This window comes from Exophiala spinifera (assembly GCF_000836115.1).
Source record: "Exophiala spinifera strain CBS 89968 unplaced genomic scaffold supercont1.4, whole genome shotgun sequence".
Lineage (NCBI taxonomy): Eukaryota > Fungi > Ascomycota > Eurotiomycetes > Chaetothyriales > Herpotrichiellaceae > Exophiala > Exophiala spinifera.
The window spans coordinates 236,615-263,609 of NW_015622516.1; the positions used below are offsets into that span (position 1 = coordinate 236,615).

The 26,995-nt window shown below is 51.5% G+C and overlaps 10 protein-coding genes across 10 annotated transcripts; 4 read left to right on the forward strand and 6 right to left on the reverse strand.

The window, feature by feature from the left end:
* Nucleotides 1–2,237: 2,237 nt before the first annotated feature.
* Nucleotides 2,238–3,575, forward strand: PV08_05270 (uncharacterized protein; the record flags this gene model as incomplete). The annotated part of the gene is made up of 1 exon (XM_016379614.1): nt 2,238–3,575. The coding sequence occupies one exon, from the start codon at nt 2,238–2,240 to the stop codon at nt 3,573–3,575; it is 1,338 nt and encodes a 445-aa protein (XP_016235441.1).
* Nucleotides 3,576–5,872: 2,297 nt separating this feature from the next.
* On the forward strand, nt 5,873–8,144 carry PV08_05271 (uncharacterized protein; the record flags this gene model as incomplete). Its single annotated transcript, XM_016379615.1, has 7 exons — nt 5,873–5,952; nt 6,012–6,270; nt 6,333–6,546; nt 6,596–6,651; nt 6,710–7,277; nt 7,395–7,523; nt 7,687–8,144. The coding sequence occupies 7 exons, from the start codon at nt 5,873–5,875 to the stop codon at nt 8,142–8,144; spliced, it is 1,764 nt and encodes a 587-aa protein (XP_016235442.1).
* Nucleotides 8,145–9,022: 878 nt separating this feature from the next.
* Nucleotides 9,023–10,318, reverse strand: PV08_05272 (uncharacterized protein; the record flags this gene model as incomplete). The annotated part of the gene is made up of 1 exon (XM_016379616.1): nt 9,023–10,318. The coding sequence occupies one exon, from the start codon at nt 10,316–10,318 to the stop codon at nt 9,023–9,025; it is 1,296 nt and encodes a 431-aa protein (XP_016235443.1).
* Nucleotides 10,319–11,337: 1,019 nt separating this feature from the next.
* On the reverse strand, nt 11,338–12,396 carry PV08_05273 (uncharacterized protein; the record flags this gene model as incomplete). Its single annotated transcript, XM_016379617.1, has 1 exon — nt 11,338–12,396. The coding sequence occupies one exon, from the start codon at nt 12,394–12,396 to the stop codon at nt 11,338–11,340; it is 1,059 nt and encodes a 352-aa protein (XP_016235444.1).
* Nucleotides 12,397–13,181: 785 nt separating this feature from the next.
* On the reverse strand, nt 13,182–15,064 carry PV08_05274 (uncharacterized protein; the record flags this gene model as incomplete). Its single annotated transcript, XM_016379618.1, has 5 exons — nt 13,182–13,306; nt 13,362–13,951; nt 14,042–14,518; nt 14,583–14,796; nt 14,848–15,064. The coding sequence occupies 5 exons, from the start codon at nt 15,062–15,064 to the stop codon at nt 13,182–13,184; spliced, it is 1,623 nt and encodes a 540-aa protein (XP_016235445.1).
* A 101-nt stretch (nt 15,065–15,165) lies between these two features.
* PV08_05275 (uncharacterized protein) lies at nt 15,166–17,094 on the forward strand (the record flags this gene model as incomplete). Its single annotated transcript, XM_016379619.1, has 8 exons — nt 15,166–15,453; nt 15,518–15,573; nt 15,698–15,896; nt 15,997–16,095; nt 16,181–16,197; nt 16,275–16,377; nt 16,487–16,878; nt 16,953–17,094. 8 exons carry the CDS (start codon nt 15,166–15,168, stop codon nt 17,092–17,094), a joined length of 1,296 nt encoding a protein of 431 aa, XP_016235446.1.
* A 117-nt stretch (nt 17,095–17,211) lies between these two features.
* On the reverse strand, nt 17,212–19,517 carry PV08_05276 (uncharacterized protein; the record flags this gene model as incomplete). Its single annotated transcript, XM_016379620.1, has 6 exons — nt 17,212–17,401; nt 17,496–18,236; nt 18,286–18,639; nt 18,715–19,131; nt 19,186–19,238; nt 19,332–19,517. 6 exons carry the CDS (start codon nt 19,515–19,517, stop codon nt 17,212–17,214), a joined length of 1,941 nt encoding a protein of 646 aa, XP_016235447.1.
* A 720-nt stretch (nt 19,518–20,237) lies between these two features.
* On the forward strand, nt 20,238–22,167 carry PV08_05277 (uncharacterized protein; the record flags this gene model as incomplete). The annotated part of the gene is made up of 6 exons (XM_016379621.1): nt 20,238–20,322; nt 20,389–20,718; nt 20,774–20,900; nt 20,967–21,570; nt 21,624–21,799; nt 21,849–22,167. The coding sequence occupies 6 exons, from the start codon at nt 20,238–20,240 to the stop codon at nt 22,165–22,167; spliced, it is 1,641 nt and encodes a 546-aa protein (XP_016235448.1).
* Nucleotides 22,168–23,011: 844 nt separating this feature from the next.
* PV08_05278 (uncharacterized protein) lies at nt 23,012–23,386 on the reverse strand (the record flags this gene model as incomplete). Its single annotated transcript, XM_016379622.1, has 1 exon — nt 23,012–23,386. The coding sequence occupies one exon, from the start codon at nt 23,384–23,386 to the stop codon at nt 23,012–23,014; it is 375 nt and encodes a 124-aa protein (XP_016235449.1).
* Nucleotides 23,387–24,241: 855 nt separating this feature from the next.
* PV08_05279 (uncharacterized protein) lies at nt 24,242–24,733 on the reverse strand (the record flags this gene model as incomplete). Its single annotated transcript, XM_016379623.1, has 1 exon — nt 24,242–24,733. The coding sequence occupies one exon, from the start codon at nt 24,731–24,733 to the stop codon at nt 24,242–24,244; it is 492 nt and encodes a 163-aa protein (XP_016235450.1).
* Nucleotides 24,734–26,995: the final 2,262 nt, after the last annotated feature.

Consider the following 26,995-nt stretch of genomic DNA (forward strand, 5'->3'; position numbering starts at 1 on the left):
CTTCGGATGAAGAGTGTGTCGTTCCAGACTCCGATCCGTTTTCGGAATCAAGGTACCAGATTTATCAGGGGGACTCCTCCAGTTAGGACGTAACCGAGATGTTCAAATTGTGGTCTACCTACAATAGCCCAATAGGGCCAAAACCAAGGCTAGTGGGAAAAAGTAGGGCTAGGTGAACTCGGGATGTGCGTCATGAATCATGATTCATGAGAATGGATGGCTCATGGGCAGGGGGTGTTGGTCTCATCTTTACTCTATAGGTACTCCGTACTCCGTGCCTGAACTGGGACCGGTACATGCACTGGCGGTACTCCATACTTGCATTGGGAGAACTGAAGTGCTATGGCCTGCAGGGGTGGGATTCAGGATCCTTGGTCTTCTTGCATATTTCTCAAATATGTTCCTTGTTCGGTCACGGATAGATGGTAGCAGTCCGAGTAGTGAGTGCTTGGTAGTACTACTCTTGAGGGGCCAGTGTGTTCGACCGTCAACGGCTCAGGGTCAGAAACAACGACAGAGACAGGCATATGCTTTTGAAGCCAAGAGCGAGTCCGACCGCCCGCAGATGGAGCATCCGTACTTCGGATGTTCTTTTTTGGTGAAACTCACCTGCGTCGCGTACGAAGTAGGTGGGTTTGATCAACTCTCTCATCGATCTTGGCACCGTTGAGATCGTCGGGGATGGACATCTGTGGACTCCGTACTCCCCGTTCAAAGATTGCGATGCAATACGGGGTGCTGGTATCGCCAATCGGTGGACTCCTGCTCGGGTGCCCAGTTACCCAGTGTGGATCTGGGGTGCCTTCGACTTTTCCTTTTCCTGTCTCAACATCCAATCTTTGTGAATACATTCTGTCAAAGGCATGGCAGGTGAAGGTGGTTTGAAGAGGGTAGCGACACAGATTTTGTTATCTTTTGGGGTTCACCGTGCCTGCGTAATAGCGCCTATATTCTACTGGGGGCCGTTGGCATTGGTTACATGGTATCGGTGCGCGTACCAATCGGTGGGAGCTCCCGGAGGTGCCTAGGCAGGCAGGATTCCCTTAGAAGGAGGGTGATTTTGTGATTTGGAAGGAAACTAATGTATCCCGTAGGGAACCAAAAAATGGTCTGATCTGGCCCTGGCCCCTGAGAATCAAAGGACATGGTTCGGAAGTGCAATGTTAGAGCCGTTGCTTGCCGGTGCAAACCGGGGTTGTTATTGGTGGTTATGGTAGTGTACAGTAAATAGGACCCGGCACACTGACTAGCATGGAAGACGTGAAATGGACTTTGTGGCTTGCATTAATGTCCACGCCGCCACGGGACGATCCTGCAGGGAGAAGGGCCTTTCCGATGTGACATGTCCTTCTTGACAGGAATGAGGACCAGTCTAGACGCGGCTCTGAGTTGCTTTCGATGATTTAGCTCACTTTGGGGGCGTTGTACCGCTGTAGCAGCTGGTCTTTGATTCATTCTGGGCAAGCCCCGTAACTTTGGTAGAGTGAAAAGCTCAAGTTAATTAGCATCCTGTCTTTTGAGGCCGAGTTACGGTCCGCGGAGTACTTCGTATTCTGAAGGCGGTGGCCGCTAGATTCGATCTCATGGTAGGATCGGAATTGGGTTGTTGGGGGAACTGGGCCTGGGTACTTTTGTAGCTCGTGTTAGGTGGAGCGGTTCACATCTGAAGTCGTACGACTCGTACCTACGCACGATCGACGGGAGAAATTGAGTGAGATTTCCTTGTAAGAAGATGGCGGGAACAAGCCAACAGGATGAGGTCTCGCATGGAAGTAATGAGAGTGGCAGGAACCAGAATACTATAGTCAACGCATAGTGAATGCTCGAAAGGGCACCGTAAACCGACACTCGTCATTGCATCTAGTAAGCAGACCTTGACCTATCAGGGGTATCAATGTTTAGGATGGGCCAGAACTAAAATCTCACCGAGTTGTCATCTGAATCATGTCAACACACAATCAACTTCAATAACATCCGCCAACGGTATGGTCGCAGACACTACTCCGTGAGTACGAGATCTGCTCCTGAGAATCGGGAGGTGAGGGGAGCCATTTCGGCATCATCCCACGTAAGATGGATTTTGAATGAGCTGAACTGATTTCGTACTTGAAAGAAAGAATTCTTGTCAGTAGTGACCTCTTGCGAACGCAACGCTTCATCGAGTCCTCACATCAACCCCCGCAGTTGAACATCGGCCTTGTCTGTACGGACATTGTGTACTCCGTGACTTTTACGCGATGGCTCCACCATTTCGAGCCGATCAAGTAGGCTCGTTGCTTCGTCCAAAGAGTCTTGTAGACGCGCGAGCAAACTCGACCTTGAAAGCAGATCGTCTGCGTAATGGTCCCTCGCCTGAAAACGGTGCGCCGGTCGACAACGTCGAAGATTCTTGGGGTGAATTGAAGGCCGTGCAGGATGCCGCCATCAAGGACGTCGTACGAGAACAACTGGATCGCAACATCCTCCCCGTTGTGACAGGTGAATTCGAGCGGAGCATCTTTTATGGCAACTTCTTTGAAGCCCTAAGCGGGTTCGAAATGCGCTACACGCCTTTGGAGGACTTCAAAAAGGATTTCCCTACCAATCGGCCACTCATAAAACGGGGGATTCAATGCCGGGAAGCTGGATATCCAACAGCCAAGAAAGTGACCCTCGACAAGTCTGCTTATCTCGACGACTGGCTCTTCTTCCGTAGCCTCTTACCCGAAGATCAAGTCAAGAATGCCAAAATGACAGTTCCTCCACCTGGGTGGTGGCACATCCAGCTCAAACAGCCATTTTCACCGGAGCTGTTTTCCTCGGACGAAGGGCTTTTGTCTGATCTGAGTGCCGCCGTGAGGAAGGAAATAATGACGCTTTACGATAATGGTCTCAGAGTAATTCAGGTCGACGATCCTAACCTCAGTTTCTTTTGCGATGAAGAGTGGATTGCGACTTGCAAGACCGAAGGGGTCGACCTGGATCGTCTGCTCGAATTGTATATCAAGTCGCATAACGACGTGATTCGGGACTTGCCATGGGACCTCCATGTCGGTGTGCACATATGTCGAGGAAACTTCCCCAATGGCGTAGGGTTGGCGAGTGGATCATACGAACGAATCGCCAGGAAGTTGTTCAACGAAACGGCGTACAAGCTGTTTTACCTAGAGTTCGACAGTCCTCGGGCGGGAGATTTCACACCTTTGAAGCACTTACCGAATGACAAGGCGGTTGTCCTAGGTGTGGTGACGACCAAACATGCGGACCTAGAGGATATGAGTGAACTCAAGAAGAGGGTATATCAAGCTGCAGATACGATCGCCCAGGGCCAGGGCAGAACTAGGGAAGATGCTCTCCGGGACAACCTTGCTGTTAGTCCTCAATGTGGCTTCGCTAGTATTCATCGTGAGGGCGGAGTAGGCATGAGTAGAGAAACGATGTGGGAGAAATTGGACCTTGTAAAGAAATTGTCCGAGGAAATTTGGCCTGGCTGGAACAAGGAGCAAGGAGGCGTATCTGGAGTACTCGATAGAAATGTGGGGCAGGGAGCGCCCAACAGGAGACATTGTCTGGGCAGTGGTTCTGTCCATTTATAGGATATAACACTCTCAGCCTTGTATAGTATCATCAACAATCTTCCCTCGTCCATGATTGTCTTCGTCATGGATTGACCTGGACTTTCACGCCTGTCAAAGTGTAGCAGCTTCGTCCACCGAAGTATTATATAAAGTCAAAATGCGGAGAAACCGAGATGGAAGCATTCGATGAAGCGGATGAGATCATGGACCCTGGCATCAACACAATATCGACTCTTCCAGGTGAAGTCGCCGGGAATGTTGTGTCCAGCCGGGGTGTGATTGGTCTTCTGCGCCAGATCACTACAGCTCCCACCGCGGGAGCAAGCATCAGGTGGAAATGACGAGGAGACCCTGTTGCATGCGCAGCCTGACAATTTTATTCAAGCTACATAGCTTTCGGTGTGTCGGCCGTGTCGGCTCCATGAGAAGCAAATGGATAGTCGGTGCCTCGAAAATCCAAACAGAAAGAGTTTAGATCCTCGCGGCAAGTTCAGAAGGGTCCAGACCTCACATTATCACGACCCCAGGACAACCTCAGTTGACAGATGCCTCCCCGAATTTGAGGGCACAATGAATCAAGGGTTTTGAGGAGGTATGCCAAAATCAGGGATGTACGACGGCATCGCCAGGATGTAACATAAGCTGAGCTGTAAAGGAGGCACCGAAGTACGCGGAAACTTCCACAGGATGCATATGGGGATGGGAATGTGGGCCAACAGACAGCCTAGGCGCGGAAAAGTCGAATCGCTGTTCTCAAAAATTAGATACCCATCACGCGCTTTCGACACCAACGGCACTGACGGGCCGAAGGCTGTGATGATGTCGTGACATTGGAGTGAGTCTCTGTCATGATTATTTCCTGGACCGTCAGTCTTCGAGAAAGCACCATGGAAAGATTTTTTTGCTGAGAATGGAAAAGCTTTTCCAGACCCGTGATCTTCAAGACATCGTTGGCTTCCGGCGCCCGTCAGGTGATCCGAGAAGGGCAAGCCTGGTGGGGCTCACGTGCTCCAGCCAAAACACCGCAGCCCATACTAGGGAGACCACAAACAGCCAGGCTAGTGAGGCTTACTGTACAAATATCCCTTTTGGGCGGCGACAACTCTCAGCGGCGAGTGCGTTCAGGAGCTAGTGAGGCTTCGAGAATCAGCCTCATGACTTGTGAAAGGAACTTAGAATCCCAAAATTCGATGTCTATGTATGGACGTAAAGCTTCACTACCAACGTATGTCCGGTCTGACACTGTTTGCGCTAAGACTTTGACTACTGTACAGTACTCGTACGATCATCCATTACTTTTGACTAATCGGCGATCAGCAACTTTTTGTGCATCCTGAGACCTGGCCCCATCAACAAATCTACTGTGTTGTGTATTCCACAACGATACTATTCCCAAACACCATAGAGTTTTCAAATGTAGCAAGTCCAAAAGCTTGCTAAAGACATCTCATTCGCTTTATCACTCAGCTTATGTGGCGCGCACTTCGACCTCGAATCCTTCTAGGAAGACTCCCCCATGGGGTGGGAGCTTCCGGATACGAAAGGGTGTGAGAAAGAAGTCGATCCTCACTTAATTCCGTACTTGAAGCAACCTCACTTCGTCATTGATCAAATGACCATTTGCCGTTGCTGACATGTTGGAGTTGGTGGGTAAGTAAAGACTATCCGCGCGTTTCCGGTCCAGCCTCGCCTCCCGTGATGTTCGAGATCTACACAAGCTCCTGAGCCCAGACTACTAGCGAGGAGCTTCTTCACGCCACACCGACGTCTGCGGCGCACTTGAGTGTGCATGAATCGTCGGGCCCTTTTGATCCGGCACTATCACTATTCTATTGACTTCGCTGTTCGGCACCGACGAATTGCCGCCCCTGGTCTCGCACTCATTTTATTGGCTGTGGCCATCCTTATGCCTCAGCGTCCATCCTCGTACCATGGGCACCCCGTCTTCGGATTACTCTGCACGGTATGCCCGCTGTGGGTTGATGGAGCCTTCTTCTTCCATGTCACAGGTACAGAGGCCTGCACCTTTGCTTACCCATCCCTTGAGAAATTACTCACATCGCAGGCGTCATTGGACCTGCGATGCAGCAGCCGCCGTCTCCTGTCGTGGTGTCATCCGTGGGCTCCGCCATTGGAAAGTTACATTCACAAAGCACTGATCAACACGTGGTGTGCCATAGTTTTCCCACCGGGGGTATTGGCCGAGGAAGTATAAGATCAACCTGGTTGCTATACCTTCTTCCTACCGAAAGAGCTCACTGCTTTCTCAAATAACAACAATTAAACAAACTCCAACTCAACCTACGACAACAATCATGGGGTCTTTCAAAGTCCCCAAGTTCCAGAAGCCTACGCGGGAAGCTCTGGGCTTGACCAACTATGTCTCCTACGAGAGGTTCGTGCCTGACTTCTTCAGTACTGAATCAAGCCCCCGTTGCTGATTGTGTGGTGCAGGTATAATCCGCATGGTGCAGATTCCACCGATGCAAGAAAGTCCCTATCACACCTGGACTACAGTCCGTTGCGACGAGTAACATGGGCGTCCTTCTGGATGGGCATGCTCGTTTCTATGGGTGGCTTTATCTTCGGTTATGATACTGGTCAAATTTCGGGGTTCCTGGCCATGCCAGATTTCCTGGAAAGATTCGGCCAGCATCACCATGACGGCACTGCCTACTTCAGCAATGTGAGATCTGGTCTCATTGTGGCCATGGTAAGTGTCATTCCTGTTATACAGCCTGGTTGTCGCTCGAGCACGACCGCTAACTCATATAGCTTTCAATCGGTACCTTGATCGGTGCCTTGATCGCAGCTCCAATTGCAGATCTCATTGGCCGAAAACCCTCGGTCACCTTCTGGTGCTGCATTTTCGCAGTCGGTAACATCGTCATGATCTCATCCGAACATCACTGGTACCAGATCATGATGGGTCGATGGGTTGCAGGTCTGGGTGTTGGCTCCCTATCTTTGCTTGTGCCCATGTACATGGGTAAGTCCGACGCCGTGATTTGAGTAGTCCTGTCCTGACAAAGAGATAGCCGAGACTGCCCCGCGACACATCCGTGGAGCTCTCATCAGCACATACCAGCTTTTCGTAAGTCTCGAACAATTTTGAATTGGTTGATCCCAGAAGCTAACCTACATTGACACAGATTACTTTCGGTATCTTCTTGGCCTCATGTATCAACTTCGGCTGCTTCGAGCATCAGAGAGGCAGCTCGGCATCATGGCGTATTCCCATGGGTCTCGCGTTTGTCTTCGCCTTTATCCTCGGAGCGGGCATCTTGATCTTCCCTGAGACACCTCGGTTCCTTTACCGCAAAGGCAAGAAGGAAGAAGCCAAGCAGATCATGCTCAAGGTCTACGGTGCGCCGGCGAACCACTACAGCGTTTACGTCGAACTCGAAGAGATCGAAGCCAAGCTCCGCGCCGAAACCAAGCAAGACGGCGTCGTCCAGGAATGGGTCAACATGTTCAGAGCACCGAAGATGGCATACCGTATCCTCCTCGGTGTCGCCCTCCAAATGTTCCAGCAACTGACTGGCGCCAACTACTTTTTCTACTACGGAACTGTCATTTTCAAGGCCACAGGCATCAACAACTCATTTGTGACGCAAATGATCCTAAACGGGATTAACTTCGGCACCACTTTTTATGGATTATACATTGTAGAACACTACGGACGTCGTCGTTCGTTGATGGTCGGATCATTCTGGATGTGTAAGTCTTCCTTACGGACCCCTGAGGCTATACAAGGATGTCAGCCTTGTCACATGACGAGGCTGAGATTGAGTCTTGGCACATCATGTGACTATCATCGCTAACAGCTAGACACAGTCCTCATGTTCATGATCTTCGCCAGTGTCGGCCACTTCTCTCTTGACCGTAACGACCCTCAGAGTACCGAGTCCAGTGGTACTGCTATGATTGTCATGGCCTCGTTCTTCATCTTCGGTTTCGCAACCAGTAAGTCAACTCTATCAACTACCGTTCCTGACTGGGCGGCCTCCTTCCCACCCAACCAGCTGGTGCGGCTCAGACTGGGTGGGGGAGGGGGGGTCTACCAGACAACAGCACCTCCTTTCCCATCCCTTTGAACATAGTGTCATTTACTAACGTATCTTTTCAGCCTGGGGACCAATGATCTGGACAATCTGTGGTGAACTCTACCCGTCCCGCTACCGTGCGAAAGGCATGGCGCTGTCGACCGCCTCTAATTGGCTGTGGAACTTCCTTCTCGCCTTCTTCACCCCATTCATCACCGGCGACATTGACTTCCTGTACGGTTACGTCTTCGCCGGGTGCAACCTTTTGGGCCTGCTCTTGATCTACTTCTTCGTCATCGAGGGTCAAGGCCGGACTCTCGAGGAGATCGACACCATGTACCTCCTCGGCATCAAGCCTTGGGAAAGCCGTAAATGGGAAGCTCCTCCTCCGGAAGAGATCGAGAAGATCCGGAGAGAAGCCGGCGCCGAGAACAGTGTCGCCGAGGCGGGAGAGGTTCAACCAGCGACGAATGGAGCTGGTCCTGCCGACCAGGCTCGCAACAGTGTCGAAGGCGAAAAGGAACTTGAGCACAGAGAGTAAGAAATGACGAAACGCTGTTGAAGGGTGTTGGATGGTGATAGTGTGAAAGAGAGATGGACCCACGAAGCGCCTGAGGTTTCGGGTGGGATGTAATGGAGTGGAAACGACATGGTGAGCATTCGATTTTGAGCGTTGATGATACCCCCAACCCCGAGCGGAGGAGGAATCTGGGCCATTTTGCCAACTCAGATCATCTCATTGACGTCTTTACTTGTATGATTTTGGTCACGATATCCCGATCGTTGTGTATGCGCAAAAAGCGAAGCGCTCTGACAGACTAGAGCTTTGCTCTACAGCAGATTATGATCTACGCAAAATAATATAATACCATCACAGAAATATGTTACTACAGCCCCTCATCACTAAGTCACTTGCCTCGGGAAGAATGTCTAAGCCGGCGAGCCTCTTCTGATACTGTTTTGAATATGCTAGTCGTCATCAGTAAGACTTCGGTCGGCGCTGTTGAGTTAGGAACCCCCCTGCGACGTATGCAACGCGCGTCAGAACTTTGGATACACCAGCCTCCTGAGATCATTCCCCGCCCTCCTATGGTCAACCAGCTGCCTATACAGTCTAGACCTCCCCTGAAGCCCTTCCATAAAGAATAAGGAACCTTTTCACCCTCTAGGAGTTTGACAAACCATCCGTATCACAAACGAAATCAGAGATAATACGTACACAATAAAATCTTTTTTTGGATTTAGCTCCGCCCGTTGGAGGACGCTTATCTATGCTCTATCGTACAGCTCGGATAATTAGCAAAGCCTAATGCACATGCCATGTCTGTCTGTAGGGATGTCAATTGAAACTTTTTGCTGGCCGGATGCCTTGTCCCGTCTTGTCACACTCCAGAGTGATGCCCTTCATCTTCGCCTCTTTCAATCCAAATCCAAGAGGGTTTCGTCGCATAGTGTCTGCCATGTGCTCTTGCCAATCCCTGCCGGTTCCTCCAGGTCCAATGTACGCATTCGAAAAGCCAATTCCAGAGGATCGCAAGCATCTCCAATGAGCCCTTTGAAAACCATCCGCAAGAATCCTATTTTTGTTTCCATTGGCTCGTCGCCTTTCATCAAACCGACGCATGCCTCCACAGAAATTTGTGCCTTATCCGACGCGACCTTCAGTCGGTTTTGCAATTCCGTCAGTCGGGCGAGCAACGCTGCCGGAGTAGCCCATCCGGGTCCGAAAATCGACTCTGCCTCGTCGTCCGAATGCTTCGCGGACAGGAATGCGTATAAGACTCCGAATTCGGGATTCTTTTTGACGTCGTCTGCGTCAGACCATGGGAGACAGACCGTCTTGTCACCGACGTTTGCGAAGACGTATTTCATCAGATTCTCCTCGGATTGGTCGGCGCCGAATTCTTTAGCTTTCTCGAGCCATTCGATGTTCCGCATTATCTGCGGTGTGGTGAGGGTGGTGTCTCGATCCCCAGAGAATACCCGATCTGCTTTTGCAGAGTAACTCTCGTCAGTGATGATCGCTTTCCCGTTCTTGAGCAGATTTCGGATGTAGAATCCCACGACGGCGGTCTTTTGGATCTCTGCTGTGATTAATCGCTTTGGGTTTGGATCTGGTCCCCATTCACCAATTGCCACTTCCGACTTGCTTGGCCATTGAGGCTGAAACGTTTCCAAATCAGGCTGTTCTCGGATCAGTTCCTGTAGGTTTGCGTTGATATTGCTGGGTATGGGGACGTCCACAATCTGAACTCTTTGTCGCTTCGCTTTAGGTTGACTTTCCGATTCCGATTCGCCTTCAATCTCTTCATCGACCTCGACATCGACATCGACGGCTTCTGAATTCGGCACTGTCGCTGACTGTTTACTGCCGGAAGGTCTCTCCTTTGTCGGCTTTCGGGTTGACCTTGAGGCTGACTTTGTTGTTGACTCAACAGAATCACCGGAAGGAATAGGGAGCTGATGGGCTGATTCTAGCTGCTTTTCGGCCTTCAAAGCATCGTCCATATCCTTCTTCGCCATCAGGCGCGGATTCCGACCCAGAGCTGCCTTGACTCGGGTCGTCAAATCAGGATCTTTCTCAAAAATTTGTCGAAAGTGACCCGGAAGGTGTTCCTCCATGTACTCGATAGTCTCCCGATTGATTTGGCCTTTACTCTCCGAGACTCGTCTCGAAATGTTTCGGATATTCTTGTATGTGGCTATCGGTGCCATCTTGCTTGGTCGATGTCAGTTGCTTGAGACTGGTGTGTGTGTGTGTGTGTGTTTTGAAGAGCGGACAGGAGTTCTCAAGGCGAGCAGGCGTTTACAGGGTTTGACCGAGGAGAAAAAGCACGAAAAAGATCAAGATGCGAAAGAGGTTGTCGAAGATAGAACAGTCTTGAATCAGAATTCTGTCAAGATCATGAAGGCCCTGTGAAGTAGGCAGTGAAGTAAACTGTAAACTGGCAGTACTAAGACTGTGAAGAGTTATGAAGTGAATTCAAATTAAGGTACATACTGAAAGACAAGTGAGTTGAAAGTGAGGCAATCTATCTCCTCTCCCGTAGGACTCGATACCTCTAGATATCTAAGCCGCCCAATTCTTTCTGCATCCATACCATTTGATCACATACACCAAGTCAAGCAAGACAAGGACTTCTATCAATGGTCCCGCGGTTGAGTTAGAAACTCCCCCCCCCCCCCCCCCTCCCCGGCGACGCATACAAACCACGTCAGAATCAGGTATATCCGCCTCTTGAGATCATTCCTTGCCCTCCGATGGTCAACTATATTCTCTACCCCGGATTCTGGCAGTAAAAGCGTTCCATTTGCGGATTATCAACGTCGAGCCTGAGGATCCGTTGGTCAACGGTGGGCGCGAGTAATCTGTGCGCCCTGGTCGATTGCGCTCCTACTGGGAAGAACAAATGATCCGACCCTGTCCATGAACAAGGAAGCCCTCTCGCATAACAGTTTCCACAGCCTCGCTCATCCCTCTAGATGCATGGCTACACCTCGCCGGGGCCAATATTATGTTAGGATAAACGAGCTCGTCCTGCAGGATCCTCATCGATTACCCTCACATCTTCTGATGTGCCAGCAGTCATCTGTCCTCACATCCTCCTTCCCTTATTCTATTGGAGCGGTTCACTTTGACGCACTTGCCATTGGAAGATGATGCGACATGTTGTCCAACGTTAAGATTGTGAACCAGCCATGCATACGGGCCAGTGAAGACACGCTTTCTTCAATCAACTATCTCCCGGCACCCAATAGTCCTGCCTGGTCACTTCAGGTTCGATTTCCGACGCTGCCACGGTCCTGATGCCCTTCCCATCCGTGCTGGCAAAGACGCCAAAGTCGACATCCTGTGTCCAGTTTGCCTGAAATTGGACCTCCAGGTGCTTGATCTCGCCATCGACCCAGTCAGTGCCGGCCTCAAAGTCAACCTTTTCCCAATGGTTGACCTCTTCTCTGACGCTCCTTGGCAGCGTCAGGCGCATGGGGCTGCGATACCATTTGGGAAAATAAACCAGAGCCAACATGACACGTGGGTCGTCAGACAAATTAGGCATTCCAGCATGCCATGTCCTGAGATCGCGGAAGCAGAGACTGCCTTTGGGGACTCGGACCTGGCTGGGTGGCGAGACCTTGGCTCGCTCGCAGAAGACTTCTCGTCTGATACGGCCGCTGTAGTTGCTGACGTGGTCCTTCTTGCCGGTGATGCGATGCGTTCCAGGCCAAACCTCGGTTGCTCCGTTCTCTGGCCCAACGTCGCACAAATAGATGTTGAGCACCACTGCCCACGGATAATCGGGGTGGTCGTGGTACGCGTCGCTGTGGACCGCTTGTCTTGCGCTGGGGTCTTTGTTTGGCAGGGCTACGTTCGAGTTTACAAATCTCAGCTCTGGCTCTGGACCGAGAATGTACTCGAGCACCGACATGGCGTGAGGGTTCGCCCAAATCTCCCTAAACATCCACTCCTTGTTCAGCGGCGGCGTCTGGCTGATGTTGCGAGCCTTTTGGCCCTGGTTGAAATGCAAGCTGGGCTTGCTCAAGTAATCGCTGGTCTCGGAAAGCATCTTTGCGTTCAGCTTGTCGACAATATCCGGGTCAATCGCGTTGGTCAAGACACTAAATCCATCCTGGTTGAAGCCTTCGTATGCAGCTTGAATCGTGTCGAAGCTCGTGGTGCCCGCGAGACGCTCTTCATCCGTCACTCTGGTGACCGAGACACTTCGTGGAGCCACTGCAGGCTGAGTAGAGCCGCGGACGTCCATGGTGGATTTGGTTTTGTGAATGGCCGACATTGTTGATGTTGCGACAGTCTCAGCAAGTTGGGAAACCGAAGGCGCCATCGTGAGGAAGAGCTGGATCGAATCCCCTGCTTGGGCAGTGTGAAGTTTGACGGCGGCACGTTGAGACTTGTTAGTAACACTATGCGATGGTCGTTGGGTGACAAGAGGTCTTGATGACTCTCCCGACGGTTTTTGTACTTGTCTTCAATCGCTGTCTGCGCCGTCGACCACACTCACTTAACCATGCAAGAGGTGCTGGTCCTGGTCACTGCGCAATCGTCCGGCCTTGTCATGATAGCCACCGCGTGACAATGTTTCTTCTTACGCGACATGGGTCAACATCCCGCTCTCTACAGCCCCGGTTTCGACGGCGGTGATCGTCGCGGAGTTGTTGACTCGACGGCGCGGCTCATAACGCCAGTGGCGAAGTCATTCGGGCTGCACCAGCAGAAAGAATCCACATCTAACTAGTTAGCGTTTGCGGAATGCTTACTCCTACTCCGCATCTCGCTACCTGCAGAGCCATATCCCCAGCTTTCACTGCACCAAAGACACCGACGTCGTGTCGGCAACGTGTCATCTAGCACCTTACACGGAATGGACACGAGCAATTGGCCACACGTTGGTCAGTAGGCTTTGGACACGCAAAATTGATAATGGTTCTGACAATTTCGAGGTACACAACCAGCGGGACTGCTAGAATCCAAACCTGATGGATCTAGGGTATGAAGATTGTAACTTCTACGAGAAGGTTCTATGTCGTGGTGATTGTCAATCGGGACATGAGTTGCTCCTCGTCAGGGCATCACCTGGAACAATATCTCAGGTTTCCGATCTGCCAGATCCAAAATCAGCTCTCCGAATGCACTATTCCCCCACGCATACCATGATCGGAGGTAGTTGGTGCTGTCATTTACCGCCACTGTTCATACGTTAGTCGTTTGTCCGCTGTCAGACTACAGGACCAAGCTCCATACCTCCTTCGTGGATAAGTCCTAGCCCAGCGGAGCTCTTCTTCAACGTCTCCAGACACCATCTTATCTCGTCGTCTACGTCGGTTGTAAGGGCTTGGACAATGGTCCCGATTGGCCACATGGTCTCCAGGTTGATATGCGGACTGCCCTGGCCTTCCAGCTCGGAACCCACGACGTAGTATGGATTGCCTTTGCGCGAGAGAACCATACGTCTTGTGTTCACGTAAACAGGATTGTCGGCCGGTACAAACCCCAGATACGGCAACGAGAGCAGCGACGGAGGACTCGCGTCATCCATGAAGATGTGAGAGCCGTAGCCATCCACTTCGTACGCAAATACAGCACCATAGACTGGATGTTGATGGACACCGTGCTTGTAGATGCCGTCCTCGACGGCGATCCCGAGCTGATCACACTCGCTGGCCAAAACGTTGTCGACAGAGGTAAGCAGAGTTGCAATCCGCCGCAATTCCACCGCGACGAAGGCGTTGCTGGGAATGTGGAAGGGGAGTATGGTAGCGTCGTCCGAGGCTCGAAAGATCGATTTGATCAGCCCAGTGCCACGATTCACCGGATTGCCTATGCCGCCTGTTCTTACCGCATCAGAATGTGAGAATTGCAAAGCTCCAATCCCGTGGATTGTAGAGAACGTACCGTTGTCTGGCAGCTCCGAGCCATTGTACACACAGTCCATGCTCAGGTTCGAGGGTCTTTGGAACGAGTACGTCGGCTTTGCAAAACGCCCACTTTCCTCAAAGGTAGGTTTTGACTGTTCATGCAGGACCTTCAACACGCTCTTCAGCCCACGCAGCCACTCATCCTCGAGCAGCGTTGCATCTGCCGTCTTCTCGACGTACAACCGCGACAGACGCAGGAAACTGGCGAGGCTGTCAAGCCCGTATTTACCTTCGAAAGTGACCTTCGGATCGGTCGGCGGGGTTACGACGTCTTGACTCATGTCGACTACGTGCTCGGCGATTTCGGTGATTCCGCTGGCTGCCGGTGGGTTGAACGAATTACTGTAGGGTGACTGAGCAACCCACCGTGCTTGTTGGTAGAGTACACCTCTCCACAGATGCTTGATGGTCGGGTCGCTCGACGAAAGGAGGGATGTGTAGGCCTGGAGCTGCCAGAGGTTGTCTCGCAGCCATGCGGCGTCCCTGTTAGGAAAAAGAAGAAGCATACTCAGCGACCGAATCAGCTTGAAACGAAGGGCCGAAGTACATGTCACCGGCTATGATGTGTGCTGCATCTGTAGAGTTCGAAACCCATCTCACCGTTGTATCGAGCGTGTTGGGGTAGCAATTCTCAAAGAGGCGCGCAAGGTCCTTGTCGCACATCTGAGATGTCATGTCTGTGATGGCCTCTTCCACAGCGGGGGAGTGATATGTCCTCTCCTCGACCGGCGGACGTTGCAGAGGCAACCTGAGTGGTCCTGCTGGAGTGATTAGTCCTCCTTGCCCGTGAACTGCTTGGTCACGAGCCATACCATTGGAAAAAGGCCCATGCGGCCTGCTTGCATAGTCGGTGTAATTCAACTTGGCCATGACAGGAGGTGGAAATCGCTGCCTTGCTCGCGGAGCCTGCGCCGGATCGACTCTTGTCAAAATCCTTGATGGAATCCCATATAGATATGATATACCATACATCTGTGACGAGTCTTGTGAAACAACGTCACGCAAGCATTCGTCACATGCTTGATGCATGTCATCTTGTCCGCGCTGCCCGGGCACTCCCAATCACCGGACAGTACTCGTAGGAGATGTGTGATCCGAGACAGGCTGTATCCGTACCGTTGCAGATCGGTATGACCAGCATCGCGGAGACATCGCCTCAGCTCCGCGGCCAAGGGGGTCAACAGGGAGCCACTGTGTGCCCACCACGCAATCCTGGACTGAGATACATATTTCAGATTGGCATTCATACAACGTTCAATGCAGGCCACAAGAAAAGACAAAAGCAACATCTCTCGCGTCCCATCTGCACCCCTCCTCCGAAAATCAACAAGACAGAAGCCACAAGCGTGAACGGATTGAAGCCCTCTTTTCATTTCAAAGGGGTCATGGCACCGAAATTCGACCGAGCAAACATGAAGGTAGGCAGGCGAGAAGCAAAACCCAACCGCGATACGGAGTCCACACTCATACCATGGTTTGCAGTACCGATTCCTCGGTCCAACGGGTCTACGGGTATCGGAGATTTCGCTGGGCAGCTGGTAAGATCAAGCCGACCACCCCCTGAAGAGAAGACGGTGCCGGCCAGCCATCCAGCCACGGCGGTTGCGACGTCCCAACGTACACAAACGGAAAACTGACACGAGTGCGAGTACCTACCTACAGGATCACTTTTGGCGGCCAGGTGAAGAAGGAAGACTCGCTGGCATTCTTCCGCGAGGCATGGACCCACGGCATCAACTTCTTCGACTCGGCCGAGGGGTACCTCGAAGGCAAGGGGGAGGAGAGTCTCGGTATGGCCTTCAAGGAGCTTGGATGGGACCGGAGCGACTTTGTCGTTGTGACCAAGATCTACTGGGGCGGCGTAAGTCGAGGGGCCACAGACCCAACGAGATGCAAACCGCGCCAGGTGGCTTTGAGGGCGCGAGCGAGGCGAGGCTGACCAGAATCTGTTCATTTTCCAGAGCGGACCCAACGACGTCGGCTTGTCGAGGAAGCACATCCTAGAGGGCACGGCGAAGTCTCTCAAGAGGTTGCAGCTGGACTACGTGGATGTCATCATGGTACGTTTCGAACTGTGCAACCCAGAAACCGAGGGAAGACCCAATGTGTCCTTTTGCAGTTGCTGACCCGGTGTTAATCGCCCAGGCCCACCGTTGTGACCCGTAGGTTTTGCCCCGAGAAATGGGAAACCGTGGAAGAAAAGCGATTCCTGTATCATAGTATGCTCACTCCGGTTTAGGGCTACACCAATGGAAGAAATCGTCCGAGCATTCACGCACTTGATCAACACCGGCCGAGCCCTTTACTGGGGAACGTCCGAGTGGTCTGCTCAAGAGATCGAGGTACGTAAATAAGGACAGCAGGGTACGAAATGTTCTTGGAACTGAACTGCTCGCGGCCCGTCACAAATGGAAGACGTGCTTGCTATTGACTATCTGACCCTCCAAGCAGAGCGCCCACAGCGTCGCCAAAAATCTCGGTCTGATTGCTCCCATCTGCGACCAGCCACAGTACAACATGTTCACGCGCAGTCGAGTCGAGCAGGAATACCTTCCGCTGTACGAGAAGTACGGCTACGGCTTGACCATCTGGTCGCCATTGGCCAGCGGCATACTCAGCGGGAAGTACAACGATTTCAACGTGCCCGAGGATTCTCGTCTCGCCATAAAAGAGGACCAGTTCATGGTAGCCTTCAAGGAGAAGTTGAGCACGCCAGAAGGCCGCGCCGAAATCGAAAAGGTCAAAAAGGCCGGCGAGATTGCAAAGGCTCTCGAATGCAGCATGTCGCAATTGGCCATTGCTTGGTGCCTGAAGAACAAGAGAGTCAGCTCCGTCATCACAGGGTACGTGTGCTTAGCGTTTTTCATTGGCAACGCCCTGGCCTTTGGCAACTCACACTGACGGCGTCCTTTTGCAGAGCGAGCAAGACTTCGCAGATCGCGGAGAACGTCAAGGCCGTGCAGATTGTTGACAAGATCACCGAGGAGCAAATGAAGCAGATCGACGAGATCATGGGCAACAAGCCATCGGGCGTCGAGTATTTTGGCCGAGACCACTAGATGATTCACAATGGCGTGAGATTCGGGGGGCACGATTCATCCGTCCAATGGTGTTCGTGAAAGTGGCTATTGCTGGACACGTTGGGCGCAATTCGCAAAAATGCCAGTACAACACCTTTACCCTAAATGTTCTGACAACTCGCCTACGAGTATGTAGTGCAGACGGGAAAGTGACGGGCTGGAGCTGGCGCCGGCACCCAGAGTATCTGACGCGAGAGAGAGGCACTTGCCCAAGTTCGGAGGAGTGGAAGCGGCCGTCGTTGGAGACCTCATGGTCCTGGCCACGGCCATGGTGAAGACAAACATACTTGGAGGTTGAGTCAGTAATTTACCGCCCTCGACACGCTACTCCATAGTCCAGACTATGCAGGCGAGACAAGACAAAAAGTCAAGAAACTTACCTTGCGTATAATGGCCATGCGTTGACCGGACATCTGTCAAGACACGGAACGCAGCTCTCGAGATACTTGATGTAGGCGTCGTAGAAGCGTTCACACGCAGTGTGCAGCTCGTACTGCCATGCACTTGACTGGCTGAGCCGGTACACGCCCGGCCAGTGGATGGAGAGTAGACAGGAAAAGTACTGCGTCCGGAGAAACAAGACCGACGGCTTGGTGTTGGTCTGCTCAGCGTCGTTGACCGTGTCGAACTTGAGGCTTGAGGGAAGGTGCTCGTGCCACTGTTCCAGCTGATAACCGAGCTCCGTCGCGATCACCGGGGCATAGACCAACTCCCCCGTTTCCGTCTCGCGTATTGCCGTGGTGCAGCGGTGCAGCATCCTTCGCATGGCGATCTCGGCCAGGAAGTACGCATCGGCGTCTTTCAGGAGCTGCTCCCGATGCATCTGAGTCATACACACTCCTGATCCATCGGACAGCTGCGAGGCCGAATCCGGGGACGAAGCCCAGGTCTCATGGTTGCTCGGAAGCGGGGTGACTTCATCAAAGTTCCATATTCCCGTGCCGGGCAACTGAAACTGGATACACAACTCACTGCCGTTCTCGTCAGTCCGATGGACAAGGACCGTAGCGGCCCTGGACTTGCCTTTCCAGGAGCAAGACGGCCCAATAAGCACGTCTGACAGCCTCGGTCTCTGCTTCGTCGTTTTGATGACTGAGTACAACGTCAAGTTAGGCCAAAGGCTGCTCGTGGTACATGATTCTCGGTCATGTCAAAGGTTCCACTACTTACAGTCTTACCAGGGTCTGGACCTTCAGCGAGGCAATCGAGACATACTCGTAGGCCTCGAGCGGCTTACAGCGGCAGCTGTAGTAGACGGCAATGAAGAACAAGCATTGGGCCGAGACTATGCTGCATTCCGCCAACACATTAGACAGCATTCCAAATGCGAGCTCACTGAACGTGAGGTGGCCTTCGGAGTCCTCGCGATTGACAATGGAGCCCAGCGATGCGATCACGAGCGCTAGGCATGTTTCCGGCGTCGACAACAGAGGGCCGTCGATGATGGTGAGAAACTGGTGCTGATACGCCACACTCAGAATTGGGAACCATCCGTAGATTTCCTCGTAGAACCTCGTCAAAGCTCTAGCGGCCAGGTTAGTGCAGTGACCAATACCCACGTCCAAAACGAGACCTCAGACGGATCGGTGGTCCACTCACTCTACGGTCTTCTGGCGCGGCAGGAAAAGATGCTGGCGCGTCGAGGGTTGAGCCACACGGCAAGACGAGCGTTCCAGCGCCACCAGGTCGGTTGCTAGGTAGCTGTCCAGCCCGATGAAAGTACCAAATGCTTTGTTATTAAGGATCATGTTCGGAAAGGTCAAGGTCTCGTGGGGCGCCGCGGGGCGCAAATCTACCGGCGCAAAGCTGCACTGACTGAAAGGGTTGTCGGGGGAAGACAGCGCCTGGTAAGATGAGTGGGAGATCGTCCGGCGCAGGTGACCTGTCGACTTGGTCGACCCAACGGAGGCGGCTGAACCTTGGAGGAGGAGTGTCTCGATTGTACCTAGTCTTGCCTTGATAACACTCTCGATTGTGCCCAGGCTCTCCTTGATGCCGGTGATTTCGGCCTGCAGCCTGACCCTTGTGTCAGCCGTTCCAGGACCGACCATCCGAGTACTAAGGACATACCTCGTTGGAGGCGGGTCGGCGACCTTCCGATACTTGCATTCCACTCCCTGTGCCTGCCATGACGATGCATGTTAGCATACCGCAACTCGGGTATGGCCACACGGGACAAGGCTTGGTGGGTTACACACATGGCAATAGGAGCATACCGGCCGCTGCCCGTCACATTTGGTCCTCCTAGATCGACAAGAATCGCACGCGAGTAGAGCTCGCTTTCGGGGAAGAGCTTCTGTGTCATCCGATATGTCCAGGATCTTGCGTCGACGCTTGGCCGATTGCGTTCTACCTGGTTCATCAGCAAATTCGGCGCCATCGGCAGCCCAGAGGTCGGTCATCGTGATCCAGAATATTGAAGGTCAGGTGCAACAGGAAGCAGTCTGGCCGCACCGTTTGTCCATGGATGATGATGAATTTCACGAATTCAAGCGAGAATTCGAAAAGTCCAGATTCTGTTGAAGAAACGCTTCGAGGGCACGTCTGGACGTGCCTTCGTTGGTTTAGGATCTGGAGTCCGACCTGGAGTCCGACCTGGAGTCCGGGGACCCCCTAGCTAACATGCAAGTCACCAATCATACCGCGTCCAATGGAAATTGGCTCCCTTCATCGACTTTCAACACAAGTAGCACGGTGGGGGAGGTCATCCACAATAGCGGCCATGGTGATGGACTGTGGGTTCATTGCCACTGACCGACGGCTCATGGGCGAATCAGAGAATGGACAGCAGCTCTGCGGGTAAGCATGTACTCGACTCCGCGGCTGAGTTTGCGCCATCTGTTGCTGTAGCATATCGCCCTTCTCAGCCGTCCTCGACTTCCACAGTCAAATTGCCGCGTGCTGGTCTACACCCAAGGCCAGTCCTGCGCTTCCAGACGCGGGTTCGTACGACCAACCCCACAATGTGCTTCTCTGGGGATGTTTCTGTGGAGCAACTCCGTCTTGCAGGCTTGACGCTCTACTCTGTGGACGCATATATAGGACGAGCAGACGCCCCTCCAGTTCGAAGATATCATTCAGTCGGTATCGCTTGACTCTTCACAGAACCGAAGGTGCCCAACATGGCCGACGAAGCCAACTTCCGTGTTATCAACACAGACAACAAATGGAAGATCCTCAGGACTCATTGGCGATATTCATGGTGGGGTGAGTCCCCCAATCCTGACTCTTGACCAGCATTTGTGAAACGCAAGATTAATTGACTCTGTGAAGCGATATGGGTTTCCTTTGGGACTATCATGCAAGGCTTTGACAACGTCGCAAATGCCGAGATTATCTCTATGATCGCTTTCACCAAGCAGTTTGGCGAGGAAAACAAGCAAGATCCCGGCACCTACTTTATTCCCTCTCCCTGGCTCGGTGGTTGGCAAGGAGCAATGCAGGCTGGCAGCGCCATTGGAGCATTTGCAGCAGGGTATCTCATGGACCGCATCGGCAGGAAAAAGTCCATTCTGGTCGCCTGTGCTACCAGCTGCATTGGGGTAGGAGTGCAGTATGCTGCGCACGAGTGGCAAGTCTACCTCGCGGGCAAGTTTGTCAATGGTGAGCAGCCTCTTCATCACCCTTGCTCCATGAATCTCGGTTGACCAGGGTACAGGGCTTGCAATCGGTGTGTGGTTCACTCTGGCTCCCACCTGGATTGGCGAGAACGCTCGTCCCGAATGTCGGGGTTTATTCCTTTGCCTGTATAACAGCACCATTGTCTTTGGCCAGGCTCTCGTGGCGTATGTATTCCGCTGAGGATATGGCGGCACGAACATGTCCTTGAGCTACTCACTGACCGTTTCCAGCTTCGTTGCCCAAGGTGCAGTCAAGATTGACGGCCCGTGGAGTTATCGGACTATCATTCTACTGCAGATGATGTTTCCTGCAATTGGCTTTGCTGGGTACTTCTTTTTTGCCGAATCGCCGTACTGGCTAATCCAACAGGATCGCATTGAAGACGCACGCAAGCAGCTGACCAAGTTGTACACAGCCAAGTACTCCGACTTTGTTGACTTGGAACTCGACCGTCTGCACGAAGAAACTCGTTTCGCAGCCGAGCTCAAGGCTGCTGCGAACCTAGGCGGGCCAGCGATCTGGCAAGTCTGGAGGGGAGGCAACAGAATCCGCACTTTTACTGCCGTGTTCATCTCGGCTGGCCAGCAGCTCATGGGCGCCAGTTTCGTCCTGGGATACCTGACTTACTTTCTGCAGCTCATCCATGTCAAGAATGCCTTTTCGGTGTCGGCAGGTCTCTTCGTGGTCATGCTGTGCTCCACCACTTCAGCCTTTCCTTTGATCGAAATTTTTGGTCGTCGCAAGATTCTGATTGTGCCTTGCTTCCTCTTGGTGTTCATTCTGCTGATCATTGGTATCATGGGGTGCATCTCCAACACCAACGCAGCTGGCTACGTGAGTGCTTATCGTCGCTGGTCCTCGAGAATGGCTGACGCTGATGTCAACAGGTCATCACGACTTGTATATTCTTGTGGGGTGCAATCTACCAGTTTTCACTGGGAGCGACCGGCTTTGCCGTAGCATCCGAAATCGCAACGCTGCCGCTTCGAGCCCAGACACAAGGGTACATTGTGGCCACCGACGCCTTTTTCGGCTGGCTGATTGGCTTTATCGTGCCGTACATGTCTGTCCCGCCTCATTTAGTTGCCGGCATAGAAACTAACACAGCTCAGGATCAACCCACGGCCAAGTGGCGCCAATTTGGGAGGCAAGGTTGGCTTCGTCTTCTTCGGACTGGGAACTATTGTCGCCGTTACTTTGTACTTCATCACCCCAGATACAAGAGGGCTCAGTTTCGACGAACTCGACTGGCTCTATTCTCAAGGTGTCAGCCCGAGAAAGTTCCAGGAAGTGATGAAGACTCGAATCGACAACGGCGAGCAAACGCTGGAAGCTAACGTGGGAGGGAAGACAATCTCAACTCACATCAACCAAATCGAGATGGCTGAGACGAAAGCCGCGACAGTTGCGGAGCACAAAGAGGCGGCTTGAACGACGAGCTTGGGACTTTCTTGTGGGGCTTTTGACCGACAAGCTCGCTGGCATCTCGGGAGAGGGTGAGATTGCGGCGGACAGCGAACCTGATGGGGTTTGTCTCCGCAAGTCGCTGGTTGGGCCGCAATACCAAGTGTGAGCCCAGCTTTCTGGTGTTCAAGCTGTTGTTCAAGCTGTTCAAGAATTATTTTCCATGAGGACCAGGCCCAACGACTGTTCATCCGTTGATTGTATACGTACAGTAGGTTGGTTCTAGGACAATGAGGACCCTCAAGGCATGAACCATGGTCGCAGGAAGGATTCGATGCGCATATGTCCTGGAGTTGAGGCAGGTTCACCAGTGGGATCTTAGGTCGCACAGGCTTGCCAGGTCCGTCAAACACAGGGGGTATGGATTTTGTTCTCCCGACAGGGGAGGCTCGGGTGTGGAATACTATGTGTTATGTCACTCAAGGAATACTCGCCGAGCAAAAGGATAGTATGCCGTGCAAAGGAAAAGCCATTGTCACCAAACGTAGCGGCTGTAAGCTGTAACACGCGACAAACCCCAGAAACGAGCCAAAGGTCTGCGATATCATAATGTGCCGTGGTCACAGCACGGGAACGGGATCCCTGTTGAGCTCTTTTGCTACGTCCTGCGCTGCATTCAGCCCGCTCTCGAGCGGGCTGACTTCGTAGAGTTCTCTCGTGTTCTACAGTAGAAGCTGAAGACGCATTGCGTCGTTGCTGGGGCCTGGGGAAAGGGCTGATGGTCGGGAGATTCGGTTTTGTTCTGAAACCCGGGTCGACGCAATCAGGAGTATCCTGACCAAAGCCAAGATCCCATGGGATGTTTTTTATTTCAAACCAACTCTCGCCGGCTGATGGCGAGCGGAGAGGGAGTTTCTGTGTTGTCAAGGTGGTAGAAATCCACTCTTTTAGTCACGTAGAAACTAGAGTAGAAAAGGTCAACGTGATCGCCGCAGAAGAGCCTAAACCTCTGGCCAGTAAGTGATCGGGCTGGGATTGTCTTGCGTTCCTTTTCAGCTTTGTTGAGAGATCTATATGCAACGCGAACCTCCTCTTCCTCAGTCTTCTCAATATCTCGTTGTCGTCCTTTCTCCTTCCGCTCGCGCAGGTTCTCCTGCTCCATTTCATCACGCTCTTCTTTCAGCTCGTAATAATGATCGGCATCAGAGCAGTCGTACGATCTCTCTGAATCGCCATTGTCGTCCATGTCATCGTCCTCAAACCTGCAGTCTCACTCTGAGTCTTTGTCGTCGCACTCACAGTACGGGTCGCCCCTGTCCTCGTTTTGGAACGGCTCAACATCGTCTCTCTCTTCTTCCTTTTCCTCTTCCAGCTCTGAAAGATCCTCGTCAAAAGTCGTAGCCATTCACTCCCCTGTCCTCCTTGAAGCTGATAAGCAGGACTCGGCTGTACCATAACGGGAGAGTACGGCAGTCCCTCTGGGCGGGACGAGGTTTCTCAACACGCGAAGTCCGTGCAAACTTCCCCATAGTCGATTGTGAGCTGCTTCCTCTTCGGGTTGTTTTAGACTCTGCTGAAAGTATCCCCGAGAGTGCGCTCCCCTAGGACTAGGAATTTTGCTACTGACGAAACAGCGATTGACCGGAATCGTCGTCATCATCTGAGATGCTTGGCGAAACGTGGTGCGTCCAGTAGCTCAACGACTTAGAATTTGGAATTCGTATTCGTTCTCTTGAATGAGATGAAAGCAGGCGGCTAGATAGACCGCACGACCAAACTCAGTTTTGGTACGGAGACCATCGTCCCATTCATCAAAGATTGAAGACTGAAGCAGCGGAGACTTTCGATCGAAGCGTGCGTCCTGTAGATCCACATACTTCTTTCTTGTCGGAGCCTCCTTGATCCGTGCAAAGCCCCGCCCCTTCATCCACGGCCAGTCATTGCCGATGTGCTCTTGCAAGAAGAACCGTTGACCTGTACGACAAGGTACATAGTTCTCTTGGATACCCCGTACCTTTCCGGGACCTTCTTGGACTTGCATAGTGTACATGTGAGCATTTGCACGCCGGATCGTATGAAATGGTGCCGCTTTCTGGCACGATCAAGCGGCGTTGCCAACGCTGGAAATAGAACGATTTCCAAGACCCTTGTGGCCTCTTCCGGTCGACCCGGACGCCCAGGCGATCTGCCACTTTCCAATCGTCCATTGGCCCAATTCTGGTAAGCGACCGTACGGTGCAGGATGCTTGCCGCTACCATAGATCTCCATCACTGGATATAGCATTGTACCCACTGGTGGGCCGATATCAGGCGGGGGGAAGGTTAACGTGATGGTCTTGCGTACTCCCGGGGGAGTGCAGAACTTCATCACATATGCGCCGTTGGACCGAGTGCCTTTATCAGGCTTTTTGGTTGGTGCAGGAGCCCGATGAAGGAGCGTAATGTTTTTTTTCGGATGTTGAGTGCGCACCCAAATGAACTTCTCATGACTCTCCTCCGAATGAGGCAATGTTCTATTGGCGTCTTGTGATGCCCCAAAGTCCGAACGGCCGCAGAATAGTTTCCAGTCATGTTTCGCAAAGATGTTGTGCATCATTTGGGAAAGTAGTGTTGACTACTCCTTGTGCTGGAAGAGGCTAACAGTTTCGTCTTGATCCGATACAGGCGTCGGATGGAAGTTCAGCATCGTTGGGTAGCGAAAAACGGGTACTTTTCTGGTGATGCTGGAAGATCCAGGGTCTAAGTCTCTCCCTCTTCAGGCTCCGGGGGGCGGCGCCGACAACGGTGCTTCAGGATATACTGTTAGTTTACTGGAGATACAATGAATCGGAATCAGGAAGAGTAATACATACGTTCAAGAGGCTCCATTGCGACAAAATCTGGTTAGAGAGAGACCGTTTGCATCGCCCCATCCTCAGCCCAGTTGAGAGTCCGGTCGATGAAGTAGACTTTCATCATGAGGGCAGACACGAAGAACTGGTACCCTTGCACCAGTCGAAGCGGGCAAATGGTGTTCGCCATAAGTGGGACCATATATCACAGGATATATTGATAATCCAGGGGTGCTGAGAGGAGGGTTCAGGATGTGTGATAGACGTAGAGGTGTGGCACACACGGTGGTAGAGCCTAAAATACCAGGATGAGTCTCTATCGATTGACAGAGGAGGCAATGACAATCATGTCCATATATATATATAACGTTGAGTTTCGCCAGGGTATGGGCCAACAGCACCGATTTATATAGGCCGCTGCATGGTTGACTGATTAAGTGAAATGGCGGAAATGCGGCCTGCGTGGACTTTGGTGGGATTTATTATTTATTTGATCCCGTTTTACGTCCGTCTAACTACACGTGGAGCTAATGAAGACGTTGCCCTTCTCGGGCCACCACCCCTCTCTATCCTCTTATCAACACCTCATCCTCCTCTTCTTGTCCTTCCTGTTCAACTTCCTCCTCCACCTCGTCAATATCGCAGGACTGGAACTGTGGTAGCAGTCCTATTCTCTATATCATCCTAGCTGCGGCGAGACAGCCTTTCTTTATGTTCAGGAGTGACTTCAATGACGGTCAGGTTCCCCTTTTGAGTCCCGTCCTTAAGCATTCCTCTCTCTCTTCTTCCCACCTCGGACATCTTAGTAGAACATGTTGTACAGTCTCTAGTTCGTTGCATATCAGACAGAATAGACTGTCGATTTACGGAACTCTTTTCTTATATAGAAAGGCTTAGAAGCCGATCTTCCCTGTACATAGTTGCACCATAATAGTAGACTAATATTTCTTCAACCCATTATGGATTTAGATTATTTTGGCGTTAGGGCGCGATTATAAGATCTAACTATAAGCGCCTTTTAACCCTGTTTCCTAGCGACATTTTCAGTAGTCACGGCCATTGGCCGCGATTACTGTTTTGATTATGTTCAGGAGTTTTATGTTTACTTCTCTGGTTGTTTCTTTATTCAGGTTTATCTACCTCTCTAGTGATTATGAGGAGATAGCGATAATCCATGCCTAGAGGGTCTAGAAAGGCCCTCAGTATCTTGGTGTTTAGCCGCGAATTCCGTGTCTATGTAAAATTACTATTACTCGCTTTTCTATCTCTCTTTTTGCCTTTAATAGTGCGCAGCGCGCTACGACGCCAAGCGTCAGTTTGGTGAGGTGAATATTGAGTGGTTAAACATAGATTTCTACTTCCAAAGCTTCGATCGATGTCGCTTTATACGCTCTAGCGACTGTCTATAAGAATTGCCCTTGAACTGCTTACAGCTTTTTGGTTGTTATTCTTCCTCCTTTAAGGATCCCTTCTGGTTTATACTATACTAAAGATCTATATATAAGTGCTAGTCGAACCATACTAAGATAAACCTATCTACTTGCCTAGAGCGATATATCTCAGTTGAAGCCTTAAAGCGTTTATATCGTCGCTAATAACTTTGGCGCCTTGTCTAGAGTGGCCTTAATATAGGCGTTTTCGCTTAGCGTTCTGTCTAGATATACCTCAAGGATTTTAAGCTTATTATCTAGCTTAATGATCTAGTTATCTAGTATAAGTGGCTATTATATATTGTCTCTCCTCGCTCTTGCTATGTGGATTATTTTGTATTTATTAACATTAAACTGAGAGCTATATTATATTGCCTATTTCTTATAGATCTAGTGAACTTCCTAAAGTTTCTCGTAGTTACTCTATATTGAGTCACTATAGACTAGTATATTATTATCATCTATAAACACTATGATATTTAAGATAAGCCTTACTTTCATATAGTCTTCTATTATATCTATGTTGTAGAATAGATAGAGAATTAGTGAAATCGACGATCCTTATAAGATTCCGACTTAGATATCTATCAACTA